Genomic DNA, 27,714 nt, shown 5'->3' with positions numbered 1-27,714 from the left:
GACTAAAGAGCTTAAATCTGTACTCCCTTGAGCGCAGGCGGGAGAGATACATAATAATTTACACGTGGAAAATAATTGAGGGGCTGGTCCCAAACCTGCACACAGAAATAACACCACATGAGACCAGAAGACATGGCAGGATGTGCAGAATACCCCCGTTGAAAAGCAGAGGTGCAACAGGTACTCTGAGAGAGAACTCTATCAACATCAGAGGCCCGAGACTGTTCAACACGCTTCCACTACACATAAGGGACATAACTGGCAAACCCCTCACAGTGTTCAAGAGAGAACTGGATAAGCACCTCCAAAGGATACCTGATCAACCAGGCTGTGACTCATACGTCAGGCTGCGAGCAGCCGCGTCTAACAGCCTGGTTGATCAGTCCAGCAACCAGGAGGCCTGGTCGACGACCGGGCCGCGGGGACACTAAGCCCCGGAAGCACCTCAAGGTAGCCTCAAGGTATGTCTCTGATTTATTTTGTCTTAGTTTTTTGCAGTAATATTATTCAATAGTGTGTAATGTGATATATTTATATAAAAAATCAGTGAATCACTGCTATACTCAAAATTATTGTGTGCATATTAGGGATTCAATTATTATGTTCATAAAACAATAAACAAATACTTCTGCAGTTATTACACTATATACACAGGTTATATGTAAGTATCTGCATGTTTTTTTCACCATAATGAACCACTAAGTTGGTATGGTGAGTCAAAAAGCAACGAGGAGTGGCAGCCACACCAGCCAGCCACCACTCCTTCCCTCAACACCTCACTAGCCAACATTCTCCTCCCACAATACTGTTTTTGCTTTTATTCACTATATACTGTACAGACGTTATATATAAGTATCTACATTTTTTACTCACCATAACTCTAAAACTAAGCTAGTATGGTAGGTTCAGGCAATATATGAGACGAACAAATCCACAAGGGCCGTGACGAGGATTCGAACCTGCGTCCAAGAGCATCCCAGACGCTGCCTTAAGTGTTATAAAAGAGACGTCGCCACACACACAGGTGACAGCCGGCTCCCTCACTGGTTCAAGGCCAGACTCACTATTCTCCCCCAACAATAATGTTTGCGGTGTTATTACACTATATACACACATTATACATAAGTATCTACATGTTTTATTAACCATAACTGTTTTATTAACCATAACTGTACAACTAAGCTGGTATTGTGCCTAAACTGCATGGCGGCCACCCTCTACACAGAATGACAGGTCGTGCAGACGACGCCGCCACCATCGCCCAAATGGCTCCTCCCAACATACTCCTTTAGCTGTTATTACACTAATACACACATTATATATAAGTACTGTATATACATTTGTGTTCATCATAGTGAACCACTAAGCTGGTATGATGAGTGCAGACAACAAGTGGCCGCACAGATTCAGCAGACGTTACCACCTCCCTCCCTCCCTCCCTCAGCATTACTCCTCCCACACAGTGCTAAGTACCACCACAATCCTACTATTATCAGAATCCTGGTCATTTTTATCACTCAGGGGTCTCCTGTAATACTGTCATTGCTAAATAATAGCAGTTACATATTTATTTTGATATATTTAGGCGATGTTGTGGTCACAAGCTGAACAGCAGTGCTGTTAGGTCATGCTGCGTGCGCCAGCCTTGGTTGCTCCCACAGTACTGTCCATGGCTCTCACACCGGAGAATGTTGTCCATGATTTTTTTTAAACATTTGTTTAAATAAAACAGGGCTCTTGTTTTTTAAACAAGAGCCCTGAGGAAGCTGACGTGAACCCCGTGTAGCCACGGGCCATTTGAATCGTGGCCGGCACCCTATGTCGTATATGTATGCCATGCGCACGGTGGGACATGTTACTCCAGTCGTATATATATGTCATGCGTAGTTTAAGGATTAAAAGCAATTCTTAAGTTGGAAAGCATAGCATATGCTATTTGCCCAATATCTTTATGTGGTCTTTGGGTGATTATTTTTTTTATCCAGAACCACACCTATATCTCTGTCAGAATTCTTTAAAACTTTTTCCAGTGACAATGAATTGTGACATCACCAGCCAACTTCTCGACCCATAATCCCAGCAAGTCGAGTCCCTTATGCCCAACATCTTCATATGAGCATTAGCAGGGAGGGTGCCTTGCATGTACTGAAACAAAATCTCATGTTGCCTCAGAGCCAAAAAAACTCACATTGAGGATATAGCCTCCCAAACAGGAGGAAAGCTATCTATATGTTGCTATATCTAACAGATATAGCTTGGGAAACAGAGCTTAGAGGAAAGATGGCCCAAAGCCATGATCGGATACATCACGCAGAAGTGTAAGGATGCAGCAGACATGTTCGTCCCAGTCCAAAAGGAAAAAATGAAATGTAGACAAGAAACCCATGGTTTAATCAGAGATGTAAGCTAGCAAAGCAACTAAGTACGAGGGCACCGAGAAACTATAGTAATAACAGGACATTAGAGAGACGAGAAAGATACCAGAGTGCCAGGAACGAATATGTCAGAGTGAGAAGAGAAGCAGAGTGACAATATGAAAACGACATAGCGAGCAAGGCAAAGACTCAACCTAAATTCTTGCACAGCCACATCAGGAGAAAAACAGTGAAGGAACAGGTAATAAAATTGAGGGTAGGGACAGGCAGATTCACTACAAATGACGAGGAATTGTACGAAGAACACAATAAGAAATTTCAGGAAGTCTTCACAGAAGAGCATCTTCTGGTGGAAGCCAATAGGTGAACATGACATGAAAGCAATGTCTCTGGCCCAAGAGAAATGCAGTAAGTATAGTACCACAGGGGTCCATTTTGGGATCAACCTTTTTTGTAATATATATCAAAGACAAAGATGAGAATATTACAAACCACATCATCAAATCTGCAGATAACACAAAGGTTTATGGTAGTGGGAAATGTTAATGATGTTGAAGCCTTACAAACAGATCTGCAGGAACTCTATAAATGGTCAGATGACTAAGAAAAGCTTTTTTAATATTGACAAGTGCAAGACCTTGCTTGATACCTGCTTGATGGGGTACCATTCCCCCCAACCACTGGGCATATGGAGAGGTAGTAAGCACACACATTTCCCTACCTTGATACCAACACAAACTAAAATATATAATAAATGATTAGTACAACTTTATGGATATCTGTAAAGATAAGGTCTTCTGACATGATTACTGTTTTACTAATAGATCCTTTACTAGATCCTTTACGCTGGCTTTTCCATTCTATAGAGTGATTTGATTCCATTTTAAATTTTCATCTTTTCCATAACGAAGCTGGAACTTATTTTCATTAAACATCATATTATTATCTGTGGCCCATTGGAAAACCTGATTTACATATGATTGGAGGTTTGCCATGTCCTCTATATTGTCTACGTGTACGAAAATCCTAATGTCATCTGCAAATGATGATACAAAGCTTTAGTTTGTATCACTGTCTATGCCTGATATTAGGATAAGAAAAAGTTGATCCAGAAAATTTCTTCAAAGGGTCAGATGTAACACAAATAAAGCATAATGTTTTCAAGCTCAACAAGCCACAATGTAGGACTGAGAGCAGGAGTTGCTTTTTCATCCACAGGATTCCAAGTGCTCAGGTACAGTATGGTAAAATTCCAGGTACTCGGGTACAGTAAAAATGAGAACCTTTTACAGAACCTTGAGAACGTAATACATGGTACAAAACACAATCAAATCTGCCCATAGTAGGAAACCAACATGTTAAGGACTTGAGAATAATGATGTGTGATGACCTAACTTTTAGGGAGTAACCAAGCAAATATTGTGTCAGCCAAAAAATATGACAGGATGGATTACGAGAATTTTCAAATCCAGGGATCCCATCACAATGGTTGTACTATTCAAATCACTTGTGCTGTCCTGTCTTGAGTACTGCTCAGTACTCACTTCCCCCTTCAGAGCAGGAGAGATTGCTGAAATAGAGGGAATACAGTACAGAAAACATATACGATACGCATAGACGGGGTAAAGCACCTAAATTATTGAGATCGTCTCAAAGCTTTCCAAATGTACTCACTAAAAAGGAGCCAAAGTATAAAATAATATACACATAGAAAATACTGGAGGGCCAGGTCCCAAATCTACACAGTAAAATAACAACATACTGGAGTGAACGATATGGAAGAAAATGCAGAATAGAACTAATGAAGAGCAGAGGTGCCATAAGAGCAATCGGAGAACACTGTACAGACATCAGAGGTCCACGGTTGTTCAACATCCTCCCAGCGAGTATATGAAATATTGCCGGAACAACCGTGGATTTCTTCAAGAGAAAACTAGATAGTTTTCTAAAAGAAGTGCCAGACCAATTGGGCTGTGGTGGGTATGTGGGCCTGCGGGCCACTCGAAGCAACAGTATGGTGGACCAAGCTCTCACAAGTCAAGCCTGGCCTTGGGCAGGGCTTGGGGGAGTAGAACTCCAAGAACCCCATCAAGCAGGTATATGTAGGCCTGCGGGCTGCTCCAAGCAACAGCCTGGTGGACCAAACTCTCACAAGTCAAGCCTGGCATTGGGCCGGGCTTGGGGAGTAGAAGAACTCCCAGAACCCCATCAACCAGGTATATGTGGACCTGCGGGCCGCTCCAAGCAACAGCCTGGTGGACCAAACTCTCACAAGTCAAGCCTGGCATCGGGCCGGGCTTGTGCAGTAGAAGAACTCCCAGAACCCCATCAAGCAGGAATATAAACCCATAAACCCACCTACCCACCAAAGCTGTAAATACCAAAACTCTTAAATTTGAAGGTACAGCTGGAAAAGATCAGGGCAAATAGGGGGACCTTCAACAAACTGCTGGCTTCCTGTCCTTGTGAGGGCACTAGTGTTAGTGACTCTCGGGTAAACTCAGGTAGATTCAGATGCACGGTAGTGAAGGTCGGCGGCTGGCCCCAAGAGGCTCTGGATAACTAGCCAGTCTACTAACCTGTGACAAGTAAACTCCTGCACTTCACTAACCTAAACAAATCAAAATATAATAACACGTTACCTTGGCATTTGGAGGTGTAGACCTATTGATTTTATACACGGCGTCGCCTGGTAGTCATTCACTACACTGCTCCAAGGCTTCAACAACCACCCAAACATTAGTAATTCTCACTCATTCCTTAACTTTTACCACACTAACCTTAGCTATAACTTAACCTATCCTATCCAGCGCAGACCTAACCAAAATACAAGATAAATGTGTTGTTGTTTGTGTAGAGGCGAGGAGTGACGTCACAGCCGCGCCGACCTCTGCGCTACTCTTCCAACCATTAATGGTCTATAAAGTTACTTTTCACATCACAAAGGGATATGATATGGCCGGGTGAGAGTTAGTGTATGGTTGTAGGGTAAGAAGAGGGTAAAAGTACCCACCATGGCCTGGTAATATGGCGTGAGAGAGGAGACAGTTGGTGGAGGCGAGAGGCAGCGGGTCGGGCTTCACAACACACAACCTTCACTACTCCACTAAACTAACACCGCTCAACCTATATATTCACATACTCTAAAAAAAATTTTACTCTCCCTATTAACATTAAATAACCTTAATAATAATAAAGGTTTAACATCAATAAGTTATTAGTATAACGATATTGTATATTCATTTGTGAACGCGCACTGTTGTGGCCTCCTATTACATCACAAATAATATCAATTATAATAATACTAAGAATATGTTATTAATATTACTTTTGTATTAGTATTAAAGAGTAATATATTAGGGGAGTAAGCATAGTGGCCACAACTTGGTGTCAGGCCGTGTATAGTGAAAAATATTTCCACTACGCCTCAGCCAATCATCCAAATTTTCACGAAAAAACTCCAATAAACATAAAGATGATGATGATAATGATGATAATGATGATATAGAGGTGTGAGTACATGTGGGTGTAGGGGAGAGAGAGAGGTGTGGGAGAGGTTGGGTCATAAGAGAGGGTGACAGTGATGGCGGCGGGCGAGGTGCTGGTCCTCCTGCTCCTCTACTTCACACTCTGACTCCTCTGCCTCTCAACACTCTCCTTCCCTCCGTCTTAGGTACGCTCATGACCCTCTTTACATCACACACATGTGTATATGTGCAGGTGTGTACACACGTGGCACACCAGGGGGGGAGGCTTATACGAGTGTGATACCTTGACCTGACCCTTGCCCCCCCCCCCGTGTACTGTAGGTGGATCTTGAGACGTATTGGACGGCGTTGTCTTTATGGTGTGACATCTTCAGACAGTCACGAGACAGTAGTGAGCAGTATTACCCGTCACTCGCCCGTCAGCAAGTGTTACCGGCGGCTGACATCTTAAACCACCAGCCTCACTAACATCTTGACCACCAGCCTCACTAACATCTTGACCACCAGCCTCACTAACATCTTGACCACCAGCCTCACTAACATCTTAGACCACCAGCCTCACTAACATCTTAGACCACCAGCCTCACTAACATCTTAGACCACCAGCCTCACTAACATCTTAGACCACCAGCCTCACTAACATCTTAGACCACCAGCCTCACTAACATCTTAGACCACCAGCCTCACTAACATCTTGACCACCAGCCTCACTAACATCTTGACCACCAGCCTCACTAACATCTTAGACCACCAGCCTCACTAACATCTTAGACCACCAGCCTCACTAACATCTTGACCACCAGCCTCACTAACATCTTGACCACCAGCCTCACTAACATCTTGACCACCAGCCTCACTAACATCTTAGACCACCAGCCTCACTAACATCTTAGACCACCAGCCTCACTAACATCTTAGACCACCAGCCTCACTAACATCTTAGACCACCAGCCTCACTAACATCTTGACCACCAGCCTCACTAACATCTTGACCACCAGCCTCACTAACATCTTGACCACCAGCCTCACTAACATCTTGACCACCAGCCTCACTAACATCTTGACCACCAGCCTCACTAACATCTTAGACCACCAGCCTCACTAACATCTTAGACCACCAGCCTCACTAACATCTTAGACCACCAGCCTCACTAACATCTTGACCACCAGCCTCACTAACATCTTAGACCACCAGCCTCACTAACATCTTGACCACCAGCCTCACTAACATTACTAACATCTTACACCAGTAACTGCAGTACACCTGCAGGGGGAAACTGCAATACACCTGCAGGGGAAACTGTAGTACACCTGCAGGGGAAACTGTAGTACACCTGCAGGGGAAACTGCAGTACACCTGCAGGGGGAAACTGTAGTACACCTGCAGGGGGAAACTGCAATACACCTGCAGGGGAAACTGTAGTACACCTGCAGGGGGAAACTGCAGTACACCTGCAGGGGGAAACTGTAGTACACCTGCAGGGGGAAACTGCAGTACACCTGCAGGGGGAAACTGCAGTACACCTGCAGGGGGAAACTGCAATACACCTGCAGGGGAAACTGCAATACACCTGCAGGGGAAACTGCAATACACCTGCAGGGGAAACTGCAGTACACCTGCAGGGGAAACTGCAGTACACCTGCAGGTGAAACTGTCGTACACCTGCAGGGGAAACTGCAATACACCTGCAGGGGGAAACTGTAGTACACCTGCAGGGGGAAACTGCAATACACCTGCAGGGGAAACTGCAATACACCTGCAGGGGAAACTGTAGTACACCTGCAGGGGGAAACTGCAATACACCTGCAGGGGAAACTGCAATACACCTGCAGGGGAAACTGTAGTACACCTGCAGGGGGAAACTGCAGTACACCTGCAGGTGAAACTGTCGTACACCTGCAGGGGGGAACTGCAGTACACCTGCAGGGGAAACTGCAGTACACCTGCAGGGGAAACTGTAGTACACCTGCAGGGGGAACTGCAGTACACCTGCAGGGGAAACTGCAGTACACCTGCAGGGGGAAACTGCAGTACACCTGCAGGGGGAAACTGCAGTACACCTGCAGGGGAAACTGCAGTACATATGCAGGGGAAATTGCAGTACACCTGCAGGGGAAATTGCAGTACACCTGCAGGGAAATTGCAGTACACCTGCAGGGGAAATTGCAGTACACCTGCAGGGGAAACTGCAGTACACCTGCAGGGGGAAACTGCAGTACACCTGCAGGGGAAACTGCAGTACACCTGCAGGGGAAACTGCAGTACACCTGCAGGGAAAACTGTAGTACACCTGCAGGGGAAACTGCAGTACACATGCAGGGGGAAACTGCAGTACACCTGCAGGGGGGGAACTGCAGTACATCTACAGGGGGGAACTGCAGTCCACCTGCAGGGGGAAACTGCAGTCCACCTGCAGGGGGGGAACTGCAGTACATCTGCAGGGGGGAACTGCAGTACACCTGCAGGGGGGAAACTGCAGTACACCTGCAGGGAAAGCTGCAGTACACCTGCAGGGAAAAACTGCAGTAAACATGTCTGACACCATATTGGAATCTGACCCAACTGTCACTTAGGTCAACCCATGTATCTTATTCCAAAAATGTGGAACCATGTTGGAAGAGACGAATGCTCAAAGAATATTGCTGATCTTGATAACATATTAAACAAAAATTATATATGTATCCTCACATAATTATAGGTTAGGGTTGGATTAGTTGAGTGTAACATGGTTGCACATGTTTTGAATGATAGATGGGTTGACCCAACTGATACTTGGGTCAGATTTCAATATTTATTTATGTATTAATTCATTCATTCATTCATTTATTCACTCATTCATTCATTCATTCATTGACACTTAAGGTTTTGCATTCTTGCAAAGCCACTAGTGATGTTTATTGTGTACATAAATGATCTACCAGTTGGTATACAGAATTATATGAACATGTTTGCTGATGATGCTAAGATAATAGGAAGGATAAGAAATTTAGATGACTGTCATGCCCTTCAAAAAGACCTGGACAAAATAAGTATATGGAGCACCACTTGGCAAATGGAATTTAATGTTAATAAATGTCATGTTATGGAATGTGGAATAGGAGAACATAGACCCCACACAACCTATATATTATGTGAGAAATCTTTAAAGAATTCTGATAAAGAAAGAGATCTAGGAGTGGTTCTAGATAGAAAACTATCACCTGAGGACCACATAAAGAATATTGTGCAAGGAGCCTATGCTATGCTTTCTAACTTCAGAATTGCATTTAAATACATGGATGGCGATATACTAAAGAAATTGTTCATGACTTTTGTTAGGCCAAAGCTAGAATATGCAGCTGTTGTGTGGTGCCCATATCTTAAGAAGCACATCAACAAACTGGAAAAGGTGCAAAGACATGCTACTAAGTGGCTCCCAGAACTGAAGGGCAAGAGCTACGAGGAGAGGTTAGAAGCATTAAATATGCCAAAACTAGAAGACAGAAGAAAAAGAGGTGATATGATCACTACATACAAAATAGTAACAGGAATTGACAAAATCGACAGGGAAGACTTCCTGAGACCTGGAACTTCAAGAACAAGAGGTCATAGATTTAAACTAGCTAAACACAGATGCCGAAGAAATATAAGAAAATTCACCTTCGCAAATAGAGTGGTAGACGGTTGGAACAAGTTAAGCGAGAAGGTGGTGGAGGCCAAGACCGTCAGTAGTTTCAAAGCGTTATATGACAAAGAGTGCTGGGAAGACGGGACACCACGAGCGTAGCTCTCATCCTGTAACTACACTTAGGTAATTACTAGTACGTATAGCGTTTCGTGCAGATCCTTAATCTAACATAATTTTAAGAAGGTAATTTCTAGTAAAATTAAAAAAATATATTTACAGGTACATTGTAAGAAAGTATAAAAAGTACATTGTAAGAAAGTATAAAAAGTACATTGTAAGAAAGTATAAAAAGTACATTGTAAGAAAGTATAAAAAAATACATTGTAAGAAAGTGTAAAAAGTACATTGTAAGAAAGTATAAAAAGTACATTGTAAGAAAGTATAAAAAGTACATTGTAAGAAAGTATAAAAAAATACATTGTAAGAAAGTGTAAAAAGTACACTAAAAAAGTACAGTATAAAAAAATACATTGTAAGAACGTATAAAAAATACATTGTAAGAAAGTATAAAAAATACACTGTAAGAAAGTATAAAAAATTCAGTACATTGTATTAAACATTTGACAGAAAAAAAAGTAGGTACGTTACAGTAAATTTAAGGGGGTTTCAACTGCACATCTACATCATTAATATGGTTTGAAACTTAACTGCAGCACAACTACAGTGGAAACTGCAGTACAACTACAGTGGGAACTGCAGCACAACTACAGTGGGAACTGCAGCACAACTACAGTGGAAACTGCAGCACAACTACAGTGGAAACTGCAGCACAACTACAGTGGAAACTGCAGTACAACTACAGTGGAAACTGCAGTACAACTACAGTGGAAACTGCAGTACAACTACAGTGGAAACTGCAGTACAACTACAGTGGGAACTGCAGCACAACTACAGTGGAAACTGCAGCACAACTACAGTGGAAACCGCAGCACAACAGAGGAAACCGCAGCACAACTACAGTGGAAACAGCAGCACAACTACCTTACCTTGAGGTGTTTTCGGGGCTTAGCATCCCCAAGGTACAGTCATCAACCAGGCCTCCTCGTTGCTGGACTGGTCAACCAGGTTGTTGGACGCGGCTGCTCGCAGCCAAACGTATGACTCACGACGCTACGAGTACGACACCACCCCCCTCACCAAAATGGCTCCTCCCAACATACTCCTGATGCTGTTTTTACACTATATACACATGTTATATATATATAAGTACATTATCTACGTTTGTGTTCAGCATAGCGAACCACTAAGCTAGTATAGTGAGCCCAAACAAGAGTGACGCTACCTCGATTCCCTCCCTCCTCACCAATATTCCTCCTCCCACAGTACTGTACTATGCGTAGCACTAATTATCAGCACATTCCTGCTATTATCACAATCCTGGTCACTAAATCCTGTAAATGAATAATTTACCACAAATTTATTTAGTAAAGGAACATAAGAAGTCATTTGAAGATTCCTAGATGGACAAAATAATACAATACAATACAATACAATTTTATTTAGGTAAGGTACATACATACACTAAATATTTACAAGGATTGTTTAACTTATAGGTATAGCTAGTACATACAATGCCTAAAGCCACTATTACGCAAAGCGTTTCGGGCATAATGCTGTGGCTAGTGCTGTGAACATCTTGAACAGCATTGATTCGCTGATATTTGAACATTGTACTCGGTCATTATCACACTCGGGCTCTTCTGTAATACTATCATGGTTGAATAATACCAGTCACATATATATTTTGACATTATTAGGCGATGCTGTGGTCACAAGCTGAACAGCAGTGCTGTGAGCTCATGCTGCGTGTGCCAGCCTTGGTTGCTCACTCAGTACTGAGGCTCTCGCACCCTAGAATGCTGCCCACAATTTTTTAAGTAGCGTCTGTTTACAAGAGCCCTGAGGAAGCTGATGTGAACCCCATGTAGCAACGGGAGTTTTGAATCATATGCTTTACAGTACCTGTAAGATCCCTGAGGCGCATTGCGCACCACCTGTCGAGCGCCTGTAGGTGCGTTGCGCAGTGCAGTGGTTAATGTACCTATTAAACCTTGTCAAATTCTCTTACAATGTACCTGTAAACTTTTTTTCAATTTTGCTAGAATTTACCTACTTAACACTTTCGCGCTCTCGGCGCTCAAAAAAAAACAATACCCCAGATGCTTTCGGCACTTCGCGCGCCTACGCGGTAAGACCGAAAAAGTGTACACTCTTTTGACTGTCCTGACAATAATTGAAGGCTCACGTATTTAAATTTGGTATCACTGTGTTCGCAATGAAATTGTTTATAAGAGCATACCTATAAAATGCCGCCCAAGCATAAGGAGTATCAACACCAAATAAAAAACTATGCAGATCACTCGCCGAGAGCGCCAAACAGCAACAAAATGTTTCCACTTTCTTAATGGTTGCGAAGCCTACAGTTGTCCTACATCGCTAATTTTGGTATCATTGGAATCGCAATAAAAGTCTCTACACGGACATATGCATATGAATGTTTAATATAGGTAATTGCCCACCCGCAAGAGTGTGTGAAGTGGAGAGTAGTTAGCCGCGAGCGCACTGGCGAAAACACAGGGGGGAAATCATGCTTGGAAAGTTTATACGTTTCCTGACCCTACTTTTCTATGTACGTATTTCTTTTTTATACCAATGTGTTCGCAATAAAATTTTCTATAAGATGAACTGTATAACATTGGTACAAAGCATGTGTAAGAGAAGCGCTAAATATAGAACCACGTCACTCAGTATGCGTTCGTGGCAGAAACGAACGCATTGTTTTCGTTCGTTTGATGTTTGTCATGTTTATACTTGTTGAAACATTTTATAATTTGTATGACAGTGATCGCAGTAAAATTCCCTACACAGACATATACATAACACATACAAATATTTCCCACGTGTTGGATATATCAACGGCTAAAGGGAACCCACTGCCACACACTCGCCACACCCCTAAATATACTTTGTGTATTTTTTTTTTTACTCATAGAAGTTTATGTGATATAATATTCATTCTGGTACCAAAAAATGCGCAAATAAATTCTCTACAAAACAAAAGTATCCCCATCCATTTCGGTTAAAAAATGGAATTTATAGAAATATTTTTTCGATTGACGAGAAAAGTAGGCAGTTATGCGGGCAGTTATGCGGAATCGTAAGAAAAACCAGTGACGAGTTATCTCTAATATAAAGCGCGAAAGTGTTAAAATGATCTTCTTTTTTTTTTTTTTTTTTTTTTTGAGATATATACAAGAGTTGTTACATTCTTGTACAGCCACTAGTACGCGTAGCGTTTCGGGCAGGTCCCTGGAATACGATCCCCTGCTGCGAAGAATCGTTTTTTCATCCAAGTACACATTTTACTGTTGCGTTAAACAGAGGCTACAGTTAAGGAATTGCGCCCAGTAAATCCTCCCCGGCCAGGATACGAACCCATGACATAGCGCTCGCGGAACGCCAGGCGAGTGCCTTACCACTACACCATGGAGACTGTATTAAGAACCTGTTAAATTTAATTATTTACCTGTTAATCCTGTTAAATCTGTTAAATTAAGAACATCCCTGAAACGCTATGCGTACTAGTGGCTTTACAAGGATGTAAAAAACATAAATTCTGTGTACTCTCATAAACCCAGTGTACCTTCTTGTATATAAATAAATAAACTAAAAGACTCAAAAAACCCTAGGTTTGGGTGGATTTCAATCCAAAGTTCTAAAGGAACTGGCAAATGTACTATGCATGCCACTGAAACTCCTTTTCAGAATATCCCTGGACTGAGGGATAGTTCCCCTGGATTGGAAATACAGTATGCAAATGTTACCCCATTTTCAAAAAAGGCGGAAAGAGCTCGGCAAAAAACTACCGTCCGATCAACTTGACATAACACATCTGCAAGCTCATGGAGAGAATCCTAAGGGGAAGGAATCATACATCATCTCACATTGAACAATCTTGTAAAAACAATGCAACATGGATTTGTCAAAAATAGATCCTGCCTTACAAACCTGCTCACATTTTCTGGAAACGGTAACCGGCTATTCAGACAAAGGACTTCTGTTAGATGTAACTTACATAGACTTTGCAAAAGCTTTTGACAAGGTACCACATGAGAGACTGGCAAGGAAATTACAGGCATGTGGAATAAAATGGAGAATACTGGAGTGGATTAAACAATGGTTAAAACATTGAAAAAAAAAGGTCGTGCTAAATGGGCAACCCGTCCTCTTAAAATTACTGTACATCGCTTTTTGCTCGTTTGCCCGTATGGCCAATAGTGGATGTAATTTGAAATGAAATCAGCTCATGAAAGTGACGTATTGTCTCGTTTTCTGTTATGAGTCCTCCGGCTTACTCAGTTAGGTTAGGAGAGGAAACTTTCAATTAACGGTTTTCATGACGTTTTGAAACCTTAGGAGAACTTCCTGCCCTCTTAACTTACCAGAGGACCCTTAACTTACCGTTTTGGAAAAAAAAAATCAAAATTTATGTTCAATTTTTCATTTTCAAATTACGTTCATTTTCAGCCATACGGGCAAACAACCAAATTCAGACGTAATTTGTAAGAGGACAGGTTGCAATGGGAATGAATCTAACTGGGGAAATGTGCTGAGTAGGGTGCCACAGGGGTACATTTTAGGGCAAACCCTTTTTGTCATATACAGTGAGGCCTCGATTTATGGTGGTAATTTGTTCCCAGAGACGAATTGTAAGTCGAAATGATTTTTCCCATAAGAAATAAAGAGAATTCAACTAATCCGTTTCACACCCTCAAAAATATTAACTTATAAATACATTTTATACTGATTACAATTTTTTTCTCTAAGTACAATACAGTTTACAGTACATATGTTTATCTTACATTTATGGAGGACTCTTGATGGCGTATGGAAGATAGTGAGGAGGGGGGAGGAGGAGAGGTGTTACTGTTTGGAAGGGGAGTCTCATTCCATTATAACATCAGGCAGTTAGGACTCACTCTGGCACATTTTGCCTGCATACCACTAGGACCTGCTTCTGGCTCACTGCTTGATTTTCTCACTAGAAATTTTTCCATTAAAGACTGTTTTTCCCTTCTTTCCAACACTTGTGTGTAGTGAGGCATCACATTGTCATTAAAAAGATCAATGCAACGGGCTGTTACATCCTGAAACTTGTAAAGTATTTTAAAAGATTCAATGAGATCCACCCTGTCTTGCCTGGTTTGCAGTGGTGTTAGGCCTGTGGCCCTCAACTGTTCCTGATACGAGAGATGACTGTTGCCCGGTGTTGCACTTTCTCCAAAGTAGCTATGTCCTTCTGTAAGTGAGGTCTCCATGCCTAGATACAGTAGTCCAAATGTGGGCACACCAGAGACTTGTACAGTTAAATCACTACCTTCTTCTTTTACTTAAAGCCAAAGATACGCTTGATTATTCTGAGGGTTTGATTAGCTTTTCCTACTGCTGCACCCACCTGTTGTGCAACTTTTAGTGAGTGGTGGATTTTGGCTCCAAGGTCCTTTTCTTCATCAATCTGCTATAATGTAATGGCATTGATTTGGTAGTTGTGGCACAGGATGTTATGCCCCACATGCAAGGTCTTGAATTTGTTGATATTAAAAAGCATTTGCCAGTCTTCTGACTATATGTGGAGTTCATGTAGATCTTTGATAAGATCATTTCTACATGATCTTTGATATCATGTAGAAATGATAATGATATTGAAGCCTCTGCAAGGCTTCAGTATCATTATTATTTCCCACTTTATCATAAATCTTTGTGTCATCTGCAAATTTGATGGTGTGGTTTGTAATATTCTAATCTGTCATTAATGTATATGACAAAAAGGGTTGGGCCCCAAAATGGACCCCTGTGGTACCCCACTTACCACATATCTCCATTCAGATTCGTTTGCATTTAGCACGACCCTTTGTTTCAACCATTTTATGTACTTTAGGATATAAAAGTATCTAAACCATATACTTTACAGTTCTTGCATTGAGGTCACCCAAGGTTGAGCTACTGATCCTCCCCAGAATGTAATCATACGACAGTTGCCTAACTCTGGTACCTTTTTACTGCTAGGCGAGCAGGGGCAATAGGTGAAAGTAAACGTGTCCATTCTCTTCTGTCCCACCTGGGAATCAAACCCGGGATCCCTGATTGTGTGTTGAGAATGAAGCCAACTGTACTATGAGACTACTTTATCCTAGCCAGCCCCTTCAGGAAGAACATTGAACTCCAAGTTTTCCCCTTGAGAGGAAAAATTTGGAGGCAAAGGAAGGTCTACCTTATTGTGTCTTAAAAATATTGTGTTCATCTTATGAAATAAATTAAATTTAATTAGAAAGCACCATAAGGTTCCTAACAGTGTGCCTTCAGAAATTCATCCCATTTGTTAAATCAAAATTCTTCCATATACTGTTTGATTACTGTACTCTAGTAGTTTTTCTAGTCTGTCTTTTATTAAAATGAATGTGTATTATGTACTATATATTGCTTATACTGTATGTTTAATCCTATACATGTTTACCAGTACTATTATAAATTTTTGTGTATTAAATCCTGGATTTTGAAAATTTTGGGAGAATTGTACATTGTATTTTTTTTTTTACCACGTGTTATCATTGATGTACAGTATAACACTGCTGATGCTGTACCCAGTTATCTTGAATCTAGTGCATTACAAAGAGCTGTAGGATGCTCTTGATTACATTTTATATCCTTTTTGTTTTTTATATAAATACATACAGCATACAGTACTGTACTATACTTCCTTAGTTATAACACACTTTAGTTATTGTATTTGTTTACTTTCTGGGTTGACACCCCTCGGCAACTCCCTCCAGCTTACATCATCGGAATTCATTGGATGACTGACAATGCCAGACTTAGTTACAGTCTCTGCACTTTCAGGAGAAGAAGTGCTATCTTTCCTTGACCCTTTCCTCACAGCTGGAAAACTCATGCAGATCACAAACTATTCCACTACTGGTACAATACCTAGAATAATTGCCCAAAAAAAAGAATATCTTAAAAATTCAACCCCCCTTCAAAAACCCTTCATATTCGTTATAGCAAAAGGTTCGTTCAGTGTTTGTCGGGTAGGCTGCTCCATTATGACGATCTTTCTTTGTTTCAAATGTGTTCCATTTGTTTTGTATTTGTCACTTACGTCTCAATAATGGAGCAGCCTACCCGCAAACAGTGAACGAACCTTTATGGCATTTGTCAATTTTTCAAATTGTTTCAACAGTTTTTATTTTTTTTATTTTTAAAAAACATGGAGCAGCCTACCAGCCGACCACCGAACGAACCTTTTGCTATAAGGCGAATGAAAAATAAATATTGAACACATATGAAGAAAGAAAAATGTCATAATGGTATTTTCAGTGTATGTAAGGTAGGCTGCTCCATTATTGAGAAGTAAATGACAAATACAAAACAAATGGAACACATTTGAAACAAAGAAAGATTGTTATAATGGAGCAGCCTACCTGCCGAAAACTGAATGAACCTTTTTGACATTTGTTGTACTGTATATCAGAAATTTTATTTCTTTTTTTCTACAAAAAAGTCAATGCTTTGCAACATCTCAGCTTTAAACAAGAACAACATAATTTATGTGCATCGTCGGAGGTGTCTGAGAATGTGCAAGAAGCAGCGCGACCCCACCATGTGGTGTTGACGTTACTCAAACATGCGTTTGCCATGCGGGACGATTTGACGCCGATCGGGCCGTTCATTACCCAAAATCTTCGCCTTTTGGGGCGATCGTTATGCGAGGTACCACTGTATTTCACAAAACTTGACATACATCTCATTCACTTCCTTGCCTAGCAACAAGTCTGTCCATTTATACTTACTAAAAAAAATTCTAAGGTTACCATAATGTCCTCTCCTAAAATCAGGTTTTTCAATTGCATCAACCTTCTTATTTTCTTCCAGATTATAATGCATTGCATACTTTATTCCCAAAAAGACATGGTCACTTTTACCCAAGGGAGGAAGGTACTGAATGTCAAATATTTCTTCCTCCTTCCTGGTAAATATCAAATCTAGCATGGAGGGAACGTCCCCTTCCCTCATCCTCATAGCTTGTTTAACATGTTGATACAAGAATGTTTCCAGGATGAGGTCTACAAATTTACAGGTCCAAAAATCTTCTGTTTTAGCTTCATATGCTTCCCAGTCTATGGATTTCAAGTTGAAGTCGCGGACTATCAACAGTCGTGATCTATCGTTATCCGCTCTCGCTATGATCTCTCTCATTATTGTTATAAGGCCTTCTCGTTTACTATCTAGCTCCTCCTTTGACCATGTACTGCTTGCGTGCCTTGTGTTGTGAACTTTGTAACCAGCACTGAGTTCATTGATACCTGAACCTTGTACATAATTTTTCTCAGTAAGGATCTTCTACAACATTATCATCATTAAATCATTGTAGTTACAGTACTTGTTTATTTAATCATTATTAAGTTATGCTGTGGGCATGAGCTGCATGGCAGTGCTTTAAGCTGCTGCTGTATCTGCTACTCATGATCGCCCTCTAAGTACTGGGGCTTTCACACCCAGAACAGGTGCCCATTATTCTTTCCAAGATAGCTTCTGTTTACTAGAGGCTTGAAGAAGCAGATGTTAGCCCCACTTATCTGTGGGAGTTTAAAATCTTATGGGGTATTTTAAAACTTCCTGAACTGGGTTGTATAGATTACTGATATAGTAATTAACATTAATAAAGCAGTTTACTGTGCTGTGTCATACAGTGGAGGAGTTAAACTGCCACCAGGAATCTGACATAAAAATTGTCACCAAGCACTGTATATTGTTTCAATTGTCACCAGAAATCTTTCATTGTGTAAATTGTCAACAGGAAGCAGACTTGTCTAAATTGTCACTGAGAATCTGACATTGCCGAAATTGTCACCAGGAATCTGACATTGCTAAAAGTGTCACCAGGAATCTGACGTTTCCAAAATTGTCACCAGGAATCTGACGTTTCCAAAATTGTCACCAGGAATCTGACGTTTCCAAAATTGTCACCAGGAATCTGACTTTTACAAAATTGTCACCAGGAATCTGACGTTTCCAAAATTGTCACCAGGAATCTGACTTTTACAAAATTGTCACCAGGAATCTGACGTTGCCAAAATTTATCACCAGAAATCTGACGTTGCCAAAATTTATCACCAGAAATCTGATGTCTAAATTGACACCAGGAATCTGCCATTGTCTAAAGTGTCACCAGGAATATGAAGTAAAAAAATGTCCTGTATAAATCCGGGTGATGTATGCTGAGGGAAGCTACTGAAGTGTAACCCAGAAAGGAGCATTTCATTACACTCAACACTTTTTTTATTTTGTTAATGTTTTGTTATGTTTAACTGGCTTATCTGTGGGTTATACAGAGAGAAGAATAAGGCCATTTACTTGAAGGATGGCATCTATGACATTTAGTCAGAAGTCTTTCACTCCTACTCCACCTCAGAAAGGCAGCTTTCCTCTTGACCATGAAGGCGAGTGCAAGAAATTCATGATAAAGTGAGTAATGTATTATGGATCTTAAGAAAGTGGGTTTTTATTTTATTTACGTGTTTCTTTGTCATACATTAACAGGCATATTTACAGAAAACAGAAAGTACACTGTCAGTTTGGTGTAAAAAGTACTACTCTACCTCTGTCTCATCATTTGAATTCACTTCTTTATATCTTATTTACATTCTAGCTGAATTTTTCAGAAAAAATCAGTTATTGGCACGATAGCCATTCTCGAATGTGGTGGTACATCAATATCTTTTGTATAGATTTAATAGCATTGGTGTTTAGAGAACATGTTATGTAAGAAAATATCTTTATGATTTATAATGGTCATGCTTTGGTGTGCCTATGTATCACAAAGTGGAACTTCTTGTTTCTTTAGAAAATAAACTTGTGGAAAATTATTGATATTCAACATTTAGAGACCAGGATACTGATAAAAATAGTAGTGTTGTGACTAGAGTTACCGATACATGTGAAATATATTGGGAGGCATTTTGCTGTCAGGTGGTGTCAGTAACTGACTAGTGTGTGGTACTATGTTGTTCTTGGATTACGAGATTGTGACACCATTAGAACTGCCTAGTAGTTTGTTATGGTGCATAAAAATCTAAATAGTTAAATATAAAGTTTTATCTGCAGTGAGATAACAGCAAAAAGTGTTTTCTGGGGCAGCCTCTTGTGGCTCCCAGAAACTATGCTGATATTGTGCCAAACTACTAGGTGCCATCAGTCGCTAAGTTTTTTTGGCCTACTGGAGACAGTGAACCAGAACCTATCCTCCCTCGGAGAGGCACAGGGAGCAGTGGTACTATATTAAAAGTGTCTGACTTTTAATCATATCTGCTGCCACCAGAAAAGCAGCCAGAAAGTTATAAAAACAAAACAGACCACTGCTGGTGAGAAGTGAGACTGCCACCTCAGAACCACCAAAAGTACTTCCCCCAACAACAACAAAATTCTGAAATTAGTGCTAGTTCATTTGCCTTACCTCCCCACCCTTGTTTGAGGGAAAGAGGGAGGCAGCCAGGCATCAGTCAGCTGCTCCACCCCTCAGTTTTTTATTGATGGTATAAATGTGAGGTGCTACCTAGTGGCTACCTTGTGAAGGTTCTGGGGATCAATGGCTCGGTCTCTGACCAGGCCTCTTGGTTGGTCTGGTCAACCAGGCCCCTGTGTTCTGTTTTTCAGCTAAGTGGGGTTTTGCCTTGGTGGTGCCTTGGTTGCCTTGGTTACCTTTGAACTTAAGGCTTAAATTGCATTCACTGGAAAGGCGAAGAGTTAGGGGGTGACATGATAGAGGTTTACAAGTGGATGAATGGACATAACAAAGGGGATATTAATAGGGTATTAAAAGTATCAACATAAGACAGAACACGAAACAATGGGTATAAATTGGATAAGTTTAGATTTAGGGAAAGCCTTTGGTAAATATGGGTTCAGAAACAGGGTCATTAATTTGTGGAACCAATTACCGCGTAACGTGGTGGAGGTGGGGTCCCTCGATTGTTTCAAACGTGTGTTGGACATGTATATGAGTGAGATTGGGCAGTTATGAATAGGAGCTGCCTCGTATGGACCAATAGGCCTAATGCAGTTACCTTTGTTCTTATGATTGGACAGAACTCCCCAAAGACAAAGAAGCATGACATCCCCACGTGCTGTGCTGCCATCTGTGCAGCTCCCCTCTCCCCGGGAGGAAGAAGAGTGAGCCCCAGACCCCCCCTCATGCTGGCTACCCACACCACAGTTCTTGGCTGATGTGATTGAGGCTTGGTCGTGTGACTCCAGCCCCTGATTTTGTGTTTGCTGTGCTATGCCTTGTGTCCAGTGCTATCTTTAGGGTGGTGCATGAACTGGGAGTAAATTTACAGGTGCTCGGGCTGCATGCTCTTAGGGTTTCCTTCCCTAGGTGCCCTATAAGTACCATCCTTGGGGCTTGGGGCCATCTTCCACAAGTCACCTTGGGATCTACCTCTGGTCTTTTTGCTGCTCGGTAATTGACCGGCCTGAGTGTGCTGGGGGGTTTCCTCCTCCCTTGTTTACCTTAGGGTAAGGGGGGGTAGTTTGCACTGGTAGGGGCGCGGGGTGTACTGCACATAACTTGATGCTAGGCAAGGAAGTGAATGAGATGTATGTCAAGTTTTGTGAAATATATGATAAAGGCACAAAAAAAATTATACCAAAACAGAGATGCAGGGCCAGAAAACAGGATTGGTTCGACAGAAATTGTGAGAGGGCAAGAGACCAAAAGACAAAAATGGAATCAGTATAGGAAGAGGCCAAACCCCCAAACATACCAGCGATACAAAGATGCGAGAAACAACTATACAGCAGTAAGGAGAGAGAGGCAGAAAGAAATTTTGAAAATGGGATAGCGGATAAATGTAAAATAGAACCGGGCCTATTCTACAAATTCATAAACAACAAATTGTAGGTAAAGGATAATATCCAGAGGTTGAAAATGGGAAACAGATTCACGGAAAATGAAAAGGAAATGTGTGAAACATTAAATGAAAAGTTCCAAAGTGTGTTTGTACAAAATGAAATCTTCAGAGAACCAGACACAATAAGAATTCCAGAGAACAACATAGAGCGGATAGAGGTGTCTAGAGATGAAGTGGAAAATATGCTAAAGGAGCTCGGTAAGAACAAAGCAGCTGGCCCAGATGGAGTTTCACCTTGGGTTCTGAGAGAATGTGCATCTGAGCTCAGCATTCCACTTCACCTGATCTTTCAGGCATCCCTGTGTACAGGAATCGTAGCAGACGTGTGGAAACAGGCTAACATAGTTCCAATCTACAAAAGTGGCAGCAGGGAAGACCCCCTCAATTATAGACCTGTATCATTGACAAGTGTAATAGTGAAAGTATTGGAAAAACTAATTAAAACTAAATGGGTAGAACACCTGGAGAGAAATGATATAATATCAGACAGACAGTATGGTTTTCGATCTGGAAGATCCTGTGTATCGAATTTACTCAGTTTCTATGATCGAGCCACAGAGATATTACAGGAAAGAGATGGTTGGGTTGACTGCATCTATCTGGACCTAAAAAAGGCTTTCGACAGAGTTCCACATAAGCGGTTGTTCTGGAAACTGGAAAATATTGGAGGGGTGACAGGTAAGCTTCTATTATGGATGAAAAATTTTCTGACTGACAGAAAAATGAGGGCAGTAATCAGAGGCAATGTATCGGAATGGAGAAATGTCACAAGTGGAGTACCACAGGGTTCTGTTCTTGCCCAAGTGATGTTTATTGTGTACATAAATGATCTACCAGTTGGTATACAGAATTATATGAACATGTTTGCTGATGATGCTAAGATAATAGGAAGGATAAGAAATTTAGATGATTGTCATGCCTTTCAAGAAGACCTGGACAAAATAAGTATATGGAGCACCACTTGGCAAATGGAATTTAATGTTAATAAATGTCATGTTATGGAATGTGGAATAGGAGAACATAGACCCCACACAACCTATATATTATGTGAGAAATCTTTAAAGAATTCTGATAAAGAAAGAGATCTAGGGGTGGTTCTAGATAGAAAACTATCACCTGAGGACCACATAAAGAATATTGTGCAAGGAGCCTATGCAATGCTTTCTAACTTCAGAATTGCATTTAATTACATGGATGGCGATATACTAAAGAAATTGTTCATGACTTTTGTTAGGCCAAAGCTAGAATACGCAGCTGTTGTGTGGTGCCCATATCTTAAGAAGCACATCAACAAACTGGAAAAGGTGCAAAGACATGCTACTAAGTGGCTCCCAGAACTGAAGGGTAAGAGCTACGAGGAGAGGTTAGAAGCATTAAACATGCCAAAACTAGAAGGCAGAAGAAAAAGAGGTGATATGATCACTACATACAAAATAGTAACAGGAATTGATAAAATCGACAGGGAAGATTTCCTGAGACTTCAAGAACAAGAGGTCATAGATTGAAACTAGCTAAACACAGATGCCGAAGAAATATAAGAAAATTCACCTTCGCAAATAGAGTGGTAGACGGTTGGAACAAGTTAAGTGAGAAGGTGGTGGAGGCCAAGACCGTCAGTAGTTTCAAAGCGTTATATGACAAAGAGTGCTGGGAAGACGGGACACCACGAGCGTAGCTCTCATCCTGTAACTACACTTAGGTAATTACACTTAGGTAATTACAGCTAGTTATCACCTATTATAGCAGCCGGCTCTGTTCTGCCTGGGTACGTTGTCCTCTTGTGGGGTTTTCTTTTGTTTTGTTTTCTTGCCTGGTGGAGGGGTCTGCCTTGGTTCGTTGCCCCCTGTTATATACATACAGTATTTGTGTTTCTGGGTGGTACCCCCCTGCTAGGCCCCTGTGAGTGGACACGTCCCAGGGGTTCAGCTTTTAGAAGTTAGATTAATAGACCTGGGCGCTGGTTCGCAGTACCCTGCCAGGGTTTACCCTTAGTGATACTAGTCTAAGGATATTCCCTACGGGAGGAGATATGACAGCTGAAACAACATCAGGAAGAGAGAAAGGAGGAGACCAGTATTAAAAAGACCTCATCTTGAAAAGTCATAAAGGACAGGGGTCTTAAGAAGATTTTGACAAAGCCGCCTACAGGTATCCTAAGGACTAATTCATTTGCCGTGTTTGAGGGCGAGTGCTGTGGTGAGCCTGCAGGCTAACCACAGCACTCGTCCACAGTTCGTTCAAAAGGGAACGAACCAAACGAAAAGAAACGTCCACATTTCGTTCACCACAGTTTGTTCAAAAGGGGTAAGCAACGAAGCACAGGTCCCTCAAAGCGCTCAGAAAGTAAAGGATAACAAAGCAAATTTTGGTTGTGTGAGATTCACAGGTGAGGTATTTGGATAGAACTTTTTGTGCCAGAGATAGGGGGAACAGGTTAACCCTTAAACCGCGCAAATCATATGTACTGTATATGCTTTCAGTGGCAAAATTGAAACCACGCATGTCATATATATATGATTTCGTGTCTAGCGCTATAATTTAAATGCCCCGCCTGGGATAGGGGCAGCTGTAGTACAGCCACGACCGATAGTTGCCAGATGGCACCTAGGAAAAAAATCCAGGCCAACATTCTTGGGTGTGAGAGCGTCAGTAATGAGCAAGCCACCAAGGCTGGCGCACGCAGCACAAGCTCACAGCACCGCTGTTCAGCTTGTGACCACAGCATCGCCTACAAATGCCATAATATATATGATCATGCTATTATTTAGCAATGATAGTATTATAGAAGACCCCTGACTGTGATAAAACTGACCAGGATTCTGATAATAGCAGGATTGTGGTGATATTTAGCGCTGTGCTCCATGGAGGGAGGGTTGTGGCGTCGTCTTCTGACTGTGTGGGGCCACCTTTTATTGACTGCACTCACCATACCAGCTTAGTGGTTCGCTATGGTGAACACAAATGTAGATACTTATATATAACGTGTGTATAGTGTGAGATAACAGCGAGAGTAGGAGGTTTGGAGCCGCCATTTTGGTGAGGGAGGAGCGTCGTCTGCACGACTTGGCATGCTGTTTACTGGTGGCCACTATGGTCTTTGGGCACCATACCAGCTTATTTGCACAGGTATGGTGAATAAAACAGGTAGATACTTATATATAATCTTCCTGCGTGTTGCAGTGTCACTGTTTTTCGCATCGCATCTCGGGTTCCGGCTTGTGATGCTCTGTGCCTTGTTGGCCTCTGTCAGGGCCTTGGCTCTTAGGCTTTTCACTGCCTTTTTTGCCCTTGCTGTTTGCGGAATTTGCAGTTGGCAGTTACTGCAAGCAGCGGCTTCTTGTTGTCTGTTGTCGGGCTTATTGTTCCTTCAAGGGTCCCGGGGTGGGGGTGCCTCCCGGACGGGTCGTATCTGCTTAGCCGGGTTGGTTCTTTCCCGGCTTGCCAGGTTTGGGTTCCTGGTTCTCTGGCGGTCATTCCTTTTGGTTCTTTGACAGCCTTGGTTCCAGCGCGGCTTGCTTAGAGTCTGCACGCAGGGGTTTTCCCATGGCACCGCCTCTTTTCCATGGTCGGTCCGGCGTGTGGCGGGGCTGGTTTGGTCTTCTCCTCGAGTCTTCTGGTCTGGTACTTTTGACTCGAGTCTCTCACCATCTGTTTGATGATCAGGTGGCTTTTTGAATGTGTCTCACTTGCATGCTTCGTCTCGGCGGCGGTATGGGGTTTTCTGGCAGTCCTTCTTTTTCTTTTTGTCTCTTTGTAGGTGTACTGCGCTCTTTGTTGTCGTGGTCTTGTCCTCTCATGGTGGTTTAGAGCCGTCTTCTGGCCGCATACCGTCGCCCTGTCTCGTGCGGCACTGGCAGAGCTGCTACAGTTTACTCTGGTTTTGTTGTTCCCTCTGCACCGTTCACGGGTTGTCTCGGGCATTGTTCACCTCCGACCTGCTTATGCTCCACCTGAGCCGTCCTTGGCTGGGGCAGGGTGCTCTTTTCTATATTCCCTTCAGTTTGTTGTGGCCCCTTCGATTCCGGAGGGGTCCCTGGGGTTGTTGCTGCTTGGTTGGTTGGCCGGGGTGCTTCTTCTTGTGTCCGGTTGCGGCTCTCTGCTGTTCTTTGCATGCCATGGCCTCTTCGGCCGGGCTGCGTTTTAGGTTGTTCCGGTTTCCCTTCCCTGTTCTCGGGGTTCGGGTCTCTCCGGTCGTCCGCTGGGTCCTTCTGTCTAGCCGGCCTGCTATCTCTCCCCATGCCCTTGGCATTCGTAGGGTTGCTGTACGTGCTGCCGTCTTCGGTGGCATGTCTTGGGCTAACATTCAGGCACAGGGTTGTTTTGGCGGTTGCGCTGGGTCCTGGCTGCGCGCTTGCTCGTGTATGTTCTTGGGCCTAGCCGGGCCTATGTAGCTTTGGGTCGGCTGTTGCAGCCTGTTGTCTCGACTTTGTGTTGTGGTTTGAGCACCAACCGCCTCCTGGATGCGTCCCTCTATTTTCGTATTTAGTGAGGTAGCTCCTGAGAGCCGTAGGGGCTCCCCCCAGAAAACCAGCGTTGAATGTCATGAAACGCCACTTTCTGGGTGAGTCCCAGAGGCTCCCCGGTGACCCTCCCTCCCTCTGGTCAGAGCTTTTTTTGCGTTTTTTGATGTCCAGCCTCAGAACTGGGGTGAGGATTGCCGATGCGAGGGTCTGGGGCTCCCCCTTCCCCTTACCGGGGAGGGGGGGGAGCAGCGCAGACATGCGGCACGGCTCGTGTGACGTCATGCTTGTTGGTTCGTTTTTCCTTTTGGGGGGTCTGTCCACTCATTTGATGATTTAAGTTGTTATCCAGAATAGGGTTTTTGTGGCGCTTACCTTCTGGGTGCCTGTCCTAGTCGATGGCAGATATAGAATGCTCCAAATCACATGTGCATTTCAATGGGCCATTGCTCCTCGTGCCTCTGTGAGGGGGCCAGGTTCTGGTTCATGGTCCCCGGTAGGCCTAGAACTCCACCCACATCAACTGATGCAAAATAGTTAGGGTATCCATATCAGCCTGGATAGCTCCGAGGAGCCTCCGGGACTCGCCCAGAAAATGGTGTTTCATTACATTCAACGCTGGTTTTTTTCTTTTTTGTATATGTGTGAAGCAGGAGTGAATAAAAATATTAGTGTTCTCATTATCAACAGATATATGCTGTGTCTACGTGAAAACCAGAACGAGAATAGTAAGTGTCGGGAGGAGTCCCAGAAATACCTAGGTTGTCGCATGGAGAAGGGGCTTATGGCAAAGGAAGAGTGGAGCAAGCTTGGATATTCTGATCTTTCAACAAGTGCTCACCATACGTCCTGAAACGCCTTACAGTACTTCATCTTCATTATATAATTTAAGGTAAAAGCAGAACCCAGTAGCAAATTTTGGAAGTACCTGTACAGTTGAGTAGTAACTGGTCTTTGCCTATAACTTTTAAGTGGGAAACGCGAGCATTGAATGTAATGAAACACCAATTACTGGAGGAGTCCTGGAGGCTCCCTGAAGCTATCTTCCTGAGATTGCTTCATAGTAGAAGGTCACATCAATCGTGGATAGTGCTGTTTGGCCTTCTGAGGACCAGTGCCAGAAAGTGGCCTATTCATAATAGATGCAGGGAGCAGGTAAAATCTGCAATGTCACCTGAAAAAGCCTCCTAGTAAGGCAGTGCAGCTTTACAGACAACCGAAGGATTCAGAGAAAACTAAGCTTCAGAACTGCATGACAACTACCTCAAATGAGTCACATGGAACAAAGGAATTCGCTCAAACAAGCCCGAAACTCGTTAATACCAATTACTACTACCAGGCGACCCAGCCCCCCCAGCTCCTGGTCGGTTCCTCGAGTCAGTTCTGAACCTGATGAACAGACTCATGATGGCCTGATGAACCTGGAGGAAGACAGGGTGCCAACGGGGCTCCTCCAGAAATTGACGTTTCATTACATGAAACGGAAGGAGGAGAAGCGGCAGGCACATAAGATGAAGAAAAGGAGCCAGGCCAAGAAACAGCCCAAAGCCACACACAAAACCAACTGTGCCCTGGAACAGTATCCAAATATCAGGCCATCATCACTCAGTTAGAATGCCAAAACCCCCAAACCTGAATATCAGCCCGGGACAAATTAGAGATGACAGCAGCCAAAGTTGCATATTTATAAATATCATTGGCCTGAGGGACCTCAAGGTGGCTCAACAGGGAACCAAGGATCGGGATCGACAAAAAAA

The 27,714-nt window shown here is 42.6% G+C and overlaps 2 protein-coding genes across 10 annotated transcripts in view; one reads left to right on the top strand and one right to left on the bottom strand.

The window, feature by feature from the left end:
• Positions 1-5,491, bottom strand: part of Prp40 (pre-mRNA processing factor 40) — a 209,078-nt gene extending 203,587 nt beyond the window's left edge. For 3 of the 9 annotated variants that reach the window (XM_045746697.2, XM_069329762.1, XM_069329781.1), the window contains exon 1: positions 5,389-5,491. Coding sequence is in view for 5 of the 9 variants with exons in the window: in XM_045746694.2 (XP_045602650.1) it covers positions 5,389-5,391 (3 nt within the window). In the remaining 4 variants the exon portion in view is untranslated. The remainder of the gene's footprint in view (positions 1-5,388) is intronic. The other 6 variants (XM_045746694.2, XM_045746695.2, XM_045746698.2 and 3 more) reach the window with 2 other exon arrangements.
• Positions 5,492-5,940: 449 nt separating this feature from the next.
• LOC123760889 (phosphopantothenoylcysteine decarboxylase) overlaps positions 5,941-27,714 on the top strand; it is a 117,187-nt gene continuing 95,413 nt past the window's right edge. Inside the window, exons 1-2 of the mRNA XM_045746692.2 lie at positions 5,941-6,048; positions 26,648-26,849. The gene's annotated coding sequence lies outside the window, so the exon portion shown is untranslated. The remainder of the gene's footprint in view (positions 6,049-26,647; positions 26,850-27,714) is intronic.

Source organism: Procambarus clarkii, chromosome 3 (genome assembly GCF_040958095.1).
Source record: "Procambarus clarkii isolate CNS0578487 chromosome 3, FALCON_Pclarkii_2.0, whole genome shotgun sequence".
NCBI lineage: Eukaryota > Metazoa > Arthropoda > Malacostraca > Decapoda > Cambaridae > Procambarus > Procambarus clarkii.
The sequence above is the reverse complement of the archived record's forward strand: the minus strand, read 5'-3'. Positions and strand labels throughout refer to the sequence as shown.